Raw genomic sequence first — 15,091 nt, 5'->3', positions numbered from 1 at the left:
AGCCTGCCATCCATCCATTTTGATATGTGCATAACTCCTCCCAAGGGCCAGCCTACAGCGTACATCAGGGCTGAGAGCAGTAATGAGACAGGGTGTTGTGATGTTTGCAGAAAGCTTTGTACAGCACCTTACCTTGCTAGCCCCATCCCCCCCTCCCCCCACCAGCCCCAATCATCCTGAATTGCAAAGAGAAGCACAAAGACCCAGTAACATGAATGGATCTCAAATAAGCTAAGTAATAAAAAGAACATTAAACCTCAGGTTTAAAATTAGATAAAATTGCCAATTTAAAAAAATCAATAAACTTTAATACACAGAGACATCAAGGAAAGGACTGCATTTTTCTAGACATTTGTGATCATGGGCCTGTGGAAGAATATGGGATCACCTTGTTTAAACTTACAAAACCAACCAAAACCATACAATCATTAGTTTTCGTTTTAAATTAAAGCAATTTGCATCAATGTATCAATGTGTATTATGGACACTGGTCCTAACTGTGATAGAACAATATACTCTTACAGACTTTTTACGCTGCAGAAGCTGTTTCTCTGTTTTAAAATCAATAAAGTAAAGTGTACAAGTGACAAATGGCAAAAGTGCTTCATGGGTGATTATGCTTTTGTGGGAAAACTTTGCACTCCCAAAGTCCATGGGTGTGCATGCAGGGAGTTTATACAGCACTAATCTTTTCAAAACCATCATACAGAACAACAAGGCATGACAAAGTAGGAGCACAGTCAGAGTAATAAACACACACAAACACAGAAAATAATGAATATGCAAACCCGGTCCAAAATAAAAATCCTAATCTAAAAGGAAAAGTGGTAAACACATAAGGGTTAAGTGCTATCTGACAGTATTAGTTGCATTTAAGAATGACAAATAAACTATAAATACAAAAGGTGGGTGAGAGGTGGGGTGAACTTATATTCCTTACTGAAACTAATGGGTTTAAAGGAGGGCTGTTATATGCCCAGTGGTATGCAATAGAAAAATAAAGTTCCAGAGAAGTGGAGCAGCATGAGGGAAGTTGAATATTCCTAATGACAGTGAAGTCTCACCTGCTGGCCATGTTCCACTCCAGTGCGGGATTCTGGGAGCCTCTATCTGCCTCTGTCAGCAATCCACCATTGTTACTCTCCTTCTCTGGTTTCAGCTGCTCCCACTGAGCTGTGCCAATATTAATTGACTGCAGGTCAATCTGATACTGTCTGTCCTCAACTTCTGATCCTGGATCTCTGAGGATTCCCAAATTCAAAGCACGTCTAAAAGAAAAGATTTTAAAAATGGTTACTAAATTCAAGATAAAGAGTGCAGATAGCAACAGAACAAGGTGACAGATGCAATATGCAAAATTTTTGTAATCTTTATTTTGTATGAAACCCATTTTACAAAAAAGGTAGAAAGAAAAAAAATGAAAGAAAGCACAATTCATGCAGTAAGTCACAGTGCCAAGTAATAGGACCAGATGGAGAGGTCCAAATACTCTTGAGGTCATTACAGATATATCAGCAGGACCAAATTAAATGGTAACTGTCCTGATGGAAATCAGAGAGCTGCCACCACTAATATGTTTTTGATTATATAAGCCCTAGTGCCATCACCAGAACATTCAGGCTGTGTCTGCCACTGATCTAAATTGCTTCCCCTAACAGGAGGCATACAAAATGAAGGTGGAATGCCCGCCAAGTGACACACACATTAGACTTTGTGGTGATGTTTTAATTAACACTTGCTTATTCAGACCTGAGTTCAATCTTTTTTTTTTTAGAGTTTTTTTTCTACTTGTTTCTTGGAGGAAGATATATGCCTATTATTTGTAGCATTTAGAACTTGGACTTGTGTAATACAGATATAAACCAAATTCTCTTGTGACAAGAGCTTAATGGACATTAATGTGATTTTTCACATTAATGTCACTATTCTCCGTGGATTCCAGTAAAACATTTTTTTTTACATTTAACTTTGGAGTCTTAACCAAGTACTTAAGGTACAGAGCGTATAATTAACAGCCTCCATCTAAATATTACAACACAAGTTTAAAACTCCAATCTCTGGCTTTTCTTGCCTAGGTCTGAATGATGTCATTTATTTCTTTTACCAAGGCGGTTTTATGAATTTGTGTACATTAATTTATATTACAAATCATTGAGTGACATCAGGTCGCATATATTTGCTTTGGCTAATCCAAATATAAAGGGTTGAGGTTTACATCTGGAAATATTAGCAAAAAAATTAAAGTGTTCGCTGACATATTATTCCAGGTCATGTACATTTTCCTGCAATATTACATGGTGAAAATCTCCTTTATTCTTAGAGAATTACTCCAAAATCATTTAAATAGAAGCAGTAGCATTACTTTATTAAAGCTTTGCCTAATATACTTAGGAAAGGATCTTACCCAAAACTATTAACTTTGCATAAAGTGTTTACAGAATGTCCGTATGATGTTATGCGGACAATTGTGCACAAATTTACTCCAGCAAAAGAGTACATTCTTGAAGAAGCTTTGCTATATGACGTGGACATGGTTACCCACAGATATTTGAGGGACCAAATGGCCTGATTTTTTTCAAATAAAGTTTTATTGCAGATTTTTTTAGAATACAGTAGTACAAAAATTTAGAAACCAAAAACACACCCCCACGGATGCCTAATATAAGTCTATATTAAAGCCCAATGACATATCATTCCCATCATCCCAGTCGGAATGATAATTAAAGTGGGCTCAATAGTAAAAGTATGACAATATTATGTTTTAGAAAGGATCTATGTTGGGGTGCCGAGATTAAGCCAAAGCTTGAAGTATTACTAAAGGCAGGGCGTTTTTTAATTTAATGCATTCTCTGCATTAAGGTAAAAATTGCCCAGTACCTGTGTTGCCCCCCTTACCTGCCAGCGCTGCCAGTCCCTAAAGCGGTCCTCCATCCAAACCTCCTGGTTGCGGGGAGGAGATTGAGGGAAGAGAAGCCAAAGGCTACTTCTACCATCAATCAACCTGTTGGGCCAAGAGGAGGGGCGTGGCCTGCCACAGGCCTGTGTGTGTCTATGGACGCATACAGCCACTTGTGGTGGACCCACTAGAGAACGAGGAACTGAACATTTTTAATTTAAAACAAATTCATTATAAAAGTATGCACCTCCTATTTATAAAAAATTTAAAAAAATAAGCTTTAATATCACTTTGAAGAGAGGACAGCAAGAAATAAAATAAACTAGGTGGGGAGGTATGGGTAGGGAGAAAAGAAATGCATCACATGTTGATCCATGGGGCCAGTATACGCTGATCTTGATAAGAACGAACTGTCAGGGCCAGTTACACATGGATAATTATTTGGTCATTCGGCTTACAGGGACATAAAGTGGTCAGTATCCATGTATAGAAACTAAGGGACCCACATTTTGCTAAAGTGTGATTGTCAGTCATGCATTCACAGCATCATTTGTTCCAGGTGCGTTACATATATAAAATGCCCTGATTTTTGATTGCTACAAGCTATAGCACAAGTGGTTCACAAAGCGGACACTGATGCCTCCTGGATAACTATCTTCCGGATGTTTAGTGCACTCACATTGTGAACCAATACTGTCTAGACAACTACAATCTCTATGTTTTCCTTTTTTGGCTTAACACTAAGATGATTGCAAAATCTATTGCTTAACAACTTTGTAGACTGCCATAGATCCAGAGGCTGAAAATAGACTTATTTCCTTCTGTTTTTGAAACATTTAGACACATAAATCACAGAAACCTCCAGAACAACTGCAGAGAAAACAGCAGTTGCACAAGTCATCTTACAATGTTCTGTTACTTGTTTCCACTGTTTTATCAGAGGATAGACCACCCTGTCAACTCTGGGGGGATCTCTGAAATAACAATTCCTTATACCAGTAATATTTTCAGACATAATTGCAGCCTCTGTACCTAACAAGGCTATCACAAACCTATTTACAATAAGCTTGTGTTTCAGTATAAACATATCAGAAAATAAATGACACTATAAACAAGTATTGACATATACACACAGTATATATATATACCATTTTTTCAAGTACAAGTACTGATACTTGTCCAAGTATTCACAGATACAAGTACTGCTACATTTTTGTTTATTGTCATGTGACAGTTTTTATAAAACAATAAAGACTAATGATTTCAGGACAGTGGTGGAGCGCCAGCATAAGTCCCAGCTGCTGCCACCCTGGTAGTTCTCATGAAAACACACAACCATATTGCAAAAAAAAAAAGAAATGTGGTCCTTTATTTTACAAATTTGCAGAAATACTGGATGGCCCCTCAAATGTGATTTCATCTTAATCCGTATAATGATAAAAAAAGACAGCCTTAACATCACACATTGTGGTATTTTCAAAAATGATTTTGGATCATTTGTGCGTATTTCAAGTCTGGCATGCATTTCATTATCTTGCTTTATAGTCTGGCTTTCCATCTTATAGTTGCATTTCAGAGCAACTAAGCTCAGGACATCCACCTCCTTTCTCAAATATGGAATTTCTTTTGTTTGAACCACTCTGTTGTCAATTAACTCCTAGCTGTCACTCTGAAAATTATTTGTCCCAGGAAAGGATCACACAGTGTGTTGACACAGCAATGATCATTGTCGATGTCCCTCATGGCATTTCAACCTTTAAAACAAAGTTTATATTGCACCCTAAGGTAAAGGGAACTAATGTTTCTGTGTATACAATGTAAGGCTTTGTTCACATGGGGCGATCTGGTATTTCTGAGGCAGGAATGCCCGATGTCCCCATTCAGATGAAGCTACTGTACACATTGAAGTTAATAACAGGGGGAAAGCAGCCGCATCTGTAAATGGCAGACTGCATGAAATTGTACATGGTACGTTTACATGTGGTTTGGGATAGATGACTGTTGCTGGATACAGGATAGATTCATTCAGCGACAGTCATCCATTCCAAACCAGATGCAATTGTGCCATGTACAATTACATGCGAACTGCCGCTTACAATTGCAGACGCTGTCACTCTGTCAATAACTTGAATGGGTACATTCAACAAATACAAATGGGTACATTAATAACAAATGTTGTTAATCAGTTTTAGACTATCTGCTCAGACTTCAAAATAAATACATACCATAAGATCTATTGGCGGCCCTGTTAACTACAAACGTCTTAAATCTGGATAACGCAACAGATAAACTAACTGCATATATATGTGTGACCATCAGGTGTGCTTATAAATAAAAAAACAAATAACGTTTCAATTTTCTCTGTAGAGCAACCTCAAAATTTGATGAACAAACAGGATGGAGAGAACGTCATATATGTTACAATCCAAGCTTGAAGCTTTCTACTCGATATGGTCACCATGGATAAAAATAAAAAATACCGGTTAAAATAAATTGAGTGATTGTAATGTTGGAAAATGGCACTCCAGGCTCAACATCCTCTACACAGGAAGAGTTGCTTCTACTCAAAAATGTTTATGAATATATTTATTAATAACTATTAGAATCCCATAGATGACTCAGAACGTTCCCTCTTCCTTACTGACAAACCCATATTAGAATAAACCACTATATTCTTTCTCATCAGGTTTCAAAGTTCTGTAAACAAAAAAAATTAGTGAGTATGCTTCCAAGCCTTTATTTTATTATTATGAACCCCAGTTGCTTGGTGATTAGCACTTCTGCCTTGGAGCACACAAAGATATGCTGGTAGGTTAACTGGTTCTTGTCTAATTTAGCCCTTAGTATGTGTATGCATGTCTTAGATTTCAAACTCTATGCCGGGGATATATAAAAGGCTGTAATAAAGAATATACGGTATTTACAAAAAAAATTGGTAAAAAACAGAAGGAATGCATGCATATTTACACTAGTTACTCATGCACCAAACTGTAACTATAACTGTAACTAACCAGTCAAAACTCCAGATTTTTAGTTTTAGCAAACAAACAAACAAACAAACAAACAAAAAATATTGTTGTATAAACTGTAGCATACCAAAACTTCAAAATGTGGAATGCTCATGAATGTTTTCATTACCTCTGGACATGAAAAGAAGAACATTTAATACTTGTACTTTCAGGCTAAATAAGTTAAGTCTTATTTTCCTCTAACGTTTGATACAATCCACAAAAGAAAGCAAAAACAAAAACGGCAACTTTAGCACATGCTAACATGCATTTGACAATAGAAGTGTGTCTGTTTTCCACTATACATGGCAAGCCACACTAAATAACATATGGATACCATGACATATTGGGCATGCAACTTTGCCAAGCAGATGGTAATTTTTTACTTTTTGGTGATCATTGGAGAGCAATTTCTACATATGTAATATTGAATTCCTTTTAAAGGCTGGAATTTGATTACACATCAATAAACGTTCCAGTGTTACTGTGGAAAATTCACAGAATTCCATCTGTGCTTTTTTTTAAACTAGTATATATGTCTGGGAAAAAAAATCTACCATATTTAATCTTCATATAGGTTTGCAGCCTTTTTTTAATAAAGTTATGAAATTTATTTTTTATGCTAGCACATTTGTATTATAACATTTTACACTTCCATCATGTACACTCTAGTAATATTAGTAGCAGATAAAAAACAACCTGTGGTTTGGCCTTGCAAAACAGCAAAAAAGGTCTGTAATCTTTTTGTATATTGTAAAAGACAATAGGCTAAAATCACAAGAAAATAAAATCTATTTTCAACCACATGACATTAATTTTCAAATCTCATAGTACTCTGCTAAAACATAATGTATTTTCTAAAAAAAAAAAAACCCCAACTTTCTGTTCTTCATTTTCTCCTGGTTGACAGCTTTTGGGTTAACAGGGATCTTCCAGGCTGGACTTTTCAGATGATCCCTATTGTTTACCTTGAGGTTAGGTATGTGTAGCAGTGCTATACTGCTTTCCTCAATATACATTAGTTGCAAATGAATGTCAGCACCACCCTGATATATACTAATGTTCGGCCACAGTTTATCCACCCACTCCTGGGTTACCAGATAATAATAGTACTCCAACAGCCATTCTTTCAATTACACACACATATCTATCAAATTCAGCACTGGCCGGGAACATCAGACCCGTGTTTGTGAAGGCCTACAAAACCTGTGTTACAACTCCTAAACTTATGAGTTGTGAAGGTAATGGCCTGCAGTAGCAGCATTTGCCCTGTGCTGTTCTGCCTCCTCTTAGCTCTTTGGTCACTCACTAGCTCCACAGGAGCACAGATTAAATACACCTGAGAAATTCCACCTTTCTTTCAGTATATTGTACAGGAACTTGATACACAGTCATGGCGTTTAAAACAAAAACAAAAATAAAACTACACAAAAATGACACTCTGGTTTAGCTAACCTGTAAATGCTACTGAGAGCAGTGTGACAGGTCTGCAAAAGCCTGTGTGCCAGTCTGCTGGAAAGCTGAATGTACTGATGGGGGGGTCAGGAGCAAGCTTGTAAGTTGCAGCAGTTTAGTTGTTAGTGTGTTTGTGTTGTTTTTGGTTGTTTCTTGTGCTTGAATTTGGCAATTGTGAGCTCTCATATTAATCTGCCTGCGTGCTGGTCAAATTCTAGGGATGAATGATGAATGGCGAAACCTAGTGCAGCATCCAACCTCCATCACTGTACCCCATTACATGATAGGGAGTAAAGCAAACAATCTGGTTTAGCTAACCTGTAAATGCGAATGAGAGCAGTGTGAACAGTCTGCGAAAGCTTGTGTGCCAATCTGCTGGAGAGCAGAATGTATTGACTAAGGGTGTCAGGAGCAAAGTTCTCACAAGCCTGAAAGTTGTGAGTGGCGGCAGCTTAGATATCAGTGTGTTTGTGTGCATTGGGCAATTAGTTCTAGTGATAATCTGCCAGCGTGCTGATCACATTCCAGGGATTAGCGATGAATGGCAATACCTTGTGTATCATCTGGCCTCCCTCATCTCTGTACCCCAATACATGACAAGAAGTATAGCAAGCAATCTCCCAATACTCAGAAATATAACAATACAATTGTCAGCATTGTATAGAGCATCAATAACTATTTGACACAGCTATAAAAGTACCAAAAGTTAAACTTCCAGTTTTGTAACAACTAAAGCGTATGAACAAAAACTGAAAGAAATCCAGCGTGTAGCCTCGATTTCAAGAAGGTTCCATTTCAGAAATGTCCTTTTGTTGTTTTAAATATGTGTCTTTCCATGACAATATATTAACTTGCCTCTCCCCCATGCTGAGCATAGCACAACACCGACCCCTTTAGGGATGCCTTTAATCTTCTAGGCCACAGGTGCCTGTATAAGAGCAATATTAGGCTCAGCTTCTCCCTCTTGGGAGGGACGAGCATAGAACACAACTAATCCTTGGATGTCTTAAAAACAGAGGCAGGAAACCAAGAAGAAATTTAAAACTAGACATTTGCCTTGGCAAAACACATGTCAGGTCTTAAATGTGTCATCCAAAATCTGTGCAACATTATGACACCATATAATTACATCCGTGTAAAAAAACATTCCTTTGTTAAGCATTTCTAACACAACAAAAAAAAAAAAAAGAATGAAGACAAATGGATCCTAGATCATTAATACCATAGACTCACAGGCATTACTTCAGCTAGGTTGGGAATGCCAAACAAAAAATTTATATAACACTAAGACCATAGCATACATTTAGTTTTCTTATGATGTTATGTATAGCATTGATATCATCTGAGACAACCTTAAAGTTACCCACAATACCTTTTTTTTTTTAGCAGCAACTTTTCTGTCTATGAGAAGGGACAATTCCACAATGATTCCAAATGAGGGGATTTGTTTAAAACAGACTATACACATTATAATCTCTGTACAATCTTCATTAGATTTACCAAACTATGTAATATGGGGATACCCCTAATCAGTCCATTCACATCCAAACAAACAGGTCATTACACTACACTATTGTTGCTAGTTCCAAAGAAAATTGTGCGATCAGTTTATACAGTGTATGGCTAGTTTAACATTTTTTCAGCATTTTTATGTTTTTTAAATTAATCTTCAATTGTTCTGTTTCTATAGGGGAAAAGGGGACTTTGCTTTCTCAACTGAATGTAATGAGTCAAAGGTTAAGGTAGACATGACAAAAACTGATCATTTAGGGGACGACTAAACACTGCATTCATTTGTGATGATCTCGAGATTGTTATCCTAGTTACAAACTAGGATTTCTTCTACAATTTACAATTTACCGACAGCCTTTAAAGGAAGATAAAATGTTTTTGGACATATTATGGCCCAGCCTAAAAATTAACAAACTGGATTTTTTTTGGTCAGGTAAATAATGTGCATTGGTGCCTTGAGCTCCTTAGTACGTCTGCTGTAAAAGACCTGTTTACAGAGGTCAATAACTCAAGCTGAAATGTTTGATATACTTTTGCTGCAGTGTGTCTTTACAGCATAGTGCTCTGAGGATCTCTTCTCATGTATTTAATGTGTATTATAACAAAAACAATGAATACATACAAAGAGTGAATATTAATAAAGAAAAAAGCTTACACAAATTTGTAAGAAAGAACATTACCTTTACTGGATTTATTTATGTCAGAGGAGGGCTATTTAGTTTCATAGGCATAGTTAAAGTGGGTGAAAACCCTGCTGTTCACAAACATGCAAGGCATCGTGCTTTGAGATTTGCAGAGCTTTAGGTCTGATTTAGCAAGAAGAATGTCAGACCACTGCAGAGACCATTGCTTTCCTACAGAGAGCAAAGATGCTTATTTACAGCAGGTTGGCAGGAGATTGTTTTCTTCTCAGGCTGTGTCTGATGTTTTATGGAAAGAAACACTAACAATGTGCATATCTTTATTTTAACGCTCCCAGAATACATTTAGCTAATTTATTTTGAAATTTAAATTAGGATTTAATGGACAGCAAAATAACATGACAAATGTACTTATCCTTAACAACCCCTTCAAAAAAAAATTGTTGTCTATAAGTTTTCCCCTTAACTTCCTGCACCATAGATGCAACAGGAAGCAAGGGCACATCAGTCCAGCAGCAGAACAGACAGCAATAACTTAACAGAGGTTTCAACCTTTCCCATTCTACTAAAATCTTAGAGCTGAATTCTGGGCTAGACAAATATTGTCTAATTACAAGGGGCACATGTATTCTTACTTGAATTGTACTTGAATCTTGGCGTGCTTTGTGTTTTTCTTCCAAACAAAAAGCTATCCAGCATGGGACAATTCCTGCACTTTGCCTCTGTGCAGGAACGTCTTGTAATAAAGACCTGGTACTGCTGTTCTGTCTTCTTGTGCAGGGTAACTAGTCATGTATCAGCCCCCTCCTGTAGTTTTCTGTAGGCAGCCCATAGTGGTTAGAGCCTGCTGGGTCCCTTGCAAAGCTCTGCTCTCTGCACAGGCCATGTGCAACACAGTGATGATGTCACTGCTATTTTTAAAAGGATATACCTAGGTTTGCAAAGATATTAGGTGAAAACAACATGGTATTATTTCCTCTGTGGCTAAATGAAAATGTTTGTGACGGGAGTCTAGTTTTTAAAGAAAACAACCCTCTCCTAGATGCCTGTGCCTATTCAGTCATGCACGATTCATCCAGAATGTGGACCTTAACATTTGTCTATAATCCTTTATAGAATCATGTCTGTGTAATCCACTCCTTTTCTGGTAGTAATGAAAATTTGCTATTTCCTGCAGTTGTACAGATACAAAAGTGATTTAGTCTGTGTTCTTCATGACAGGGCTAAGAGGAACAATGATTTAGAACCACAAGCACAATATAAATAAAATAGTGACAATTGCAAAGCTTTTATGATTTCCTGATATGGTCCATAAAATCAGAGAGAATATATCCAAGTACAAAGTTCAGCCGTTTCCAAGTCCAGGAAGAAATACAGATGTATCCAGCTTTTATATATAGTGACACGTGGGATTTTGCAAGATTCTGACTAGCTGTGTTGTGGAAATTTTATTATATGGAATTATGTGGACATTTTATTCTAGGATGTGTGTGTTTTAGGTTGTGTCATCTTTCTCACTGTGTCGGATTTAACCGAGGAACGCTCTAGCAGAGGGTACTTAGGTTGAATCGGGACCAGCGATAAAACCGTCAGTATGAAAACCTTCTTATGGGCTTGGAGACATGTTCACAGTGTGTGGAGGCGTTTGCCAGTTTGTGAGCACTAAGTGCAATGCGCTGGGCTCCTTGCTTCAAACGTATGTACACATTAGCGAAGCGGAGTCCGTATAACGAGATGCGTATTATACCTCTATTGCGGACTGTGCTATCCCTTTTGGATACATATCTGCTTTTATAAGAAGACATTGATAATATGCCTTGTCCGTATAATGGTACCGTATATAGATAACCGCATTAGCAATGTCTCCTCAGATAGTCTCAAACCTGTAAAAACAAGTAGAATGATCTGGTCACTCTGAGCTGTATTGAATGGGGTCCATGCTGACGATGATGGGGGATGGGCAACCACATGGCTGTTCGGCCATGTTGGTGTACTCTCCTGTTCCTTTTACCTTAATTTGAGACATCACTTCCTGTTTGAAACATCACTTCCTGTCTGACCTATATAAAATAAAGGGAGCCAGGAGACAAAGTCTCTAAGAACAGACCCTCCACGATGAAAGCAACACCCGTGTCCTGACTCTACATGACTCTACAGAGGTACCTCCGGTCCTTGCACAAAAGAGCTTAATACAACTGTGCTTTCAAGCACGGGGGAAATTCTTTGTGTTTGACATACTTTAATGCAGCATGGATTTGTGCGTTTAACCAAGCGGATTTCCATAACAGCTGCAACTTGTGAAATGGCAGGCATACACTAAACAACTGCAGGCCAAATATGGCAAAATACATTTTTATTCTATCTCAATTTTTTATTAGAAATCTTTATTACTTACATTGCCAATACTGCAGCCCTTAGAGGTCAGGTGCCTTAACTAAAATTCACACTCATGTAGCAACCGCAGAAAGTGGCAGACAATGGCTGAATAATTAGGTACATGTGGTTATTTTTAATTTCATCAGCTCATTAAATACTAAGTCAGGTGAGAAGTTTGTGTACCCAATCTAAAATGACAATATGGTTGTTTATGGCATCCTTGCTTGAACCGAACTTGAAAAGTAATGTCATAAATTTTGTTTAGACCTTAAAGTAAGCCTGTGGCCAGGCTATGGACATTGACATATTTGCATTTTTCTCACAAGCAGTAAATGAGCTTAAAAACAAAAAGACCCAGCAGCCTTCCATTGCCCAATGTAAACACAGAGCGGGTGCTCCGAGGAAGGAAGAAAGGGGAGCTGAGCCACTGAAAGAACAACTTGCAGAACATCATTGGTTCTGCTGTTAACTTTAACTTGCTCCACAGTGCCTGCTGCTACCAAGGTCAGTGATGCCTTTAGTGTCTGATTTCAGCAATTGGAGAATCAGATTTAAAAAAAATAATTTTAATGAACGGAATTGAAAAATGGTGCAAGACATTTTTTTACAGAAAATATTTTACAAAAAACAGACAAGCAACAGTAAAATACATTATTAAATGTATTAAATTATTAAATGTATTAGATGAATACATATTAAAAGTAAAAAATATACTTAACAAGGTTTACCTAGTCTTTGGCTGCAGCAGAGTCCAATTCACTGCAGCATAAGATTCTGACAGAGTCATTGGCCCCCAGAAATGACTCTCAGCATTCGTGTATAGTTTCAATGGAAATTTAAGAGCTGTCAAGCTTAAGCCATCTTTTCTGAACCCTGAAGTGGGTGTTTACAGAAATAACATAACCAATCAGAAAGTCTGAGGAATGTTCTTAAGTGGTAAGTGTTTCATGATAGTTAAGCAGCCACTCCCTCAGTGTCAGTTTTTCTAACTGTATGAATAGCCAGACTCCCATATATTTTACAGCCTAACAGACAAACATTTTATTGCACAAAGTGAAATCGTGATTTGATACCAAAAATGACATAACTTTGACGCACACATTGCCTACTAAATGGGTCAAATCCTGGTTAGAACATTATCTCTGCATGGAGTTTGCATGTTCTCCTTGTGATTGCGTGGGTTTCTCCAGGTATTTCAGTTTCCTCTCATGCTCTAAAGACATGCTGGTAGGTTAAATGGCTTTTGTCTAAATCAACCATAGTATGTATGTGCATGTATGTATCCATGTGAGATAGGGACCTTTGATGGTAAGCTCCTTGAAGGCAGGGACTGATGTGAATTTGCGGAATGTAAAGTGCTGCATAAAACTGTCAACACTATATAAATACCTTTAGCCAGGGCTTGAAAAATTTGATAGTGTCTCACCAGTCAGTCAAAAATTTTACCAGTCAGCATGACCGGACTTAAAAAGTACCATAAATGTAAAAAAAAACAAAAAAGTTTCCCTACGTTATGTTATAAAACATTTATTCTTACCCATATTTTTAGTAAAACATAAAAGTCAGGGTAAATAGACACCAAACATGTCAAAACTTAAATTGCGTGCGCCCGCAAAAATCGCAAAAAACGCCCATAGGTGACGATTAAACCGCTTTTACGGTTCATCAGTTTAGTGTTATCAGTGATTAGAGGAGAACTATGGGGTCAGGGCTTTTCCCCATAGTTCTCCTTAGGGTAACGGCAGGACACAAATTAGCGTCCTCCCATCACCCTAAGCTCAGTATACCGCGAGCTGCAGCTCGCGGTATACTGAGACGCCGCAGCTGAAGCGGATCCCGACAATTATGTCTGGATCCGCCCAGCTGCGTGAGTGACAGCTGGCTCAGCCTATCTAGAGGCAGAGCCAGCTGTACCTGCCCCCTCCCCCATGCGTTCCGCCAGTCAGCGCTGGCGGATTTTAACGCCCAGGTGTGAACCCGGCCTTAACGGCTCTAAAATTATTGATCGCACTCCGTTTGCGGTGATATGCAACATGTGCGGCACGTAGGCGCACCAGACTCATATATGCGTGTGTACTAGGGGGGCGCGGACTTAAAAAAAATGTTTAAAAAAAATAAATGTTATGCTTCTTTATTTTTTTTATGAATCTTTCATTACTTTTTTTTTTTTACATACAACTTTATTGCTATTACATGGGGGGCTAAGAAGCCCCCTATGGGATAGTTAACTGCTGCCCGGCTACCACAATATGTAACACAGTAGAATGGGGGCAGCATTCAGCACACACACATGCACAATGCCCCATGCGTGCATTTATTTACATGCTAATGGAGTTGATGGCGGGGTTGATTTTAATGTTTTTAGATTTTTATTTTATACACTTATCACATTTTTTTAAATTATGTTTTACTTGTTTCAGTTTTTGTTTTTCGTTTTTATTTTATACTTGTTTCACAATTTTTTTCACTTAACATTATTGCTATCACACAGGGGCTAACCTGAGATAGCATTCAGCGGTGACAGGTTCTCTTTAAGATCCTGCCCTTCAATACAGAAGATCCAGCACATGTGTGCTGAATCTTCTGTACTTGTGACAGGTGACAGAGGAGTGCTGTGAGTACAGTGGTCCTGTGTCACTGATCAACGAGCAGAGCAGAGAACGGACTTTCTCCGCTAGGCTCCCCGTTCTCCATCCTGAAGGCATTTGCTATGGCCCAGAGGAGCAGGGGTCCCAGAAAACCACAATACAGAGGGAGACAGCTGGGGGGGGGGGGGGGTCAAACAAACATAATTACAAGTGATTTGGGAGGCTGTACAACCACTCGAATCACTTGTACAAAACAGCTCCCCCACTCTACATGTAGCCCTGCTTGCCCGAAGCAGGGCTAAATGTAGAAAGAAAACACCTGCCCGGCGCCTGGAACTGCATGTCCCGGCCGTCGGCCGATTAGAGTTCTACACCCCTGTAGTTGTATCAGTTTTCAACTGGTTGGTGTAAATGGGGGTAGTATATGGCACAACAAGAAGGCATGATGAAGACTTGTTAAAGAAGAACTGCAAGTTTAATATAAGCCCATGGGGGGCTCCAAGAATTAGAGACACTAGCCAGGTAGCACCAAACAAGATGGGTGACAGTATGGTGAGGAAGGAGGCCCAACATCTTTTTTTTATTGATCCGGTGAAAGGGTGCGTTTGACCCATT

The 15,091-nt window shown here is 38.3% G+C and overlaps 1 protein-coding gene across 5 annotated transcripts in view; it reads right to left on the bottom strand.

The window, feature by feature from the left end:
* VPS13B (vacuolar protein sorting 13 homolog B) overlaps positions 1 to 15,091 on the bottom strand; it is a 761,266-nt gene that overhangs the window by 280,693 nt on the left and 465,482 nt on the right. For all 5 annotated transcript variants that reach the window (XM_018559352.1, XM_018559343.1, XM_018559336.1 and 2 more), the window contains exon 30: positions 1,065 to 1,268. In XM_018559352.1, the coding sequence (XP_018414854.1) occupies positions 1,065 to 1,268 (204 nt within the window). The remainder of the gene's footprint in view (positions 1 to 1,064; positions 1,269 to 15,091) is intronic.

This window comes from Nanorana parkeri, unplaced genomic scaffold (assembly GCF_000935625.1).
Source record: "Nanorana parkeri isolate BGI_ZX_2015 unplaced genomic scaffold, ASM93562v1 scaffold16, whole genome shotgun sequence".
Lineage (NCBI taxonomy): Eukaryota > Metazoa > Chordata > Amphibia > Anura > Dicroglossidae > Nanorana > Nanorana parkeri.
This window is presented reverse-complemented; position numbering and strand designations above follow the sequence as displayed.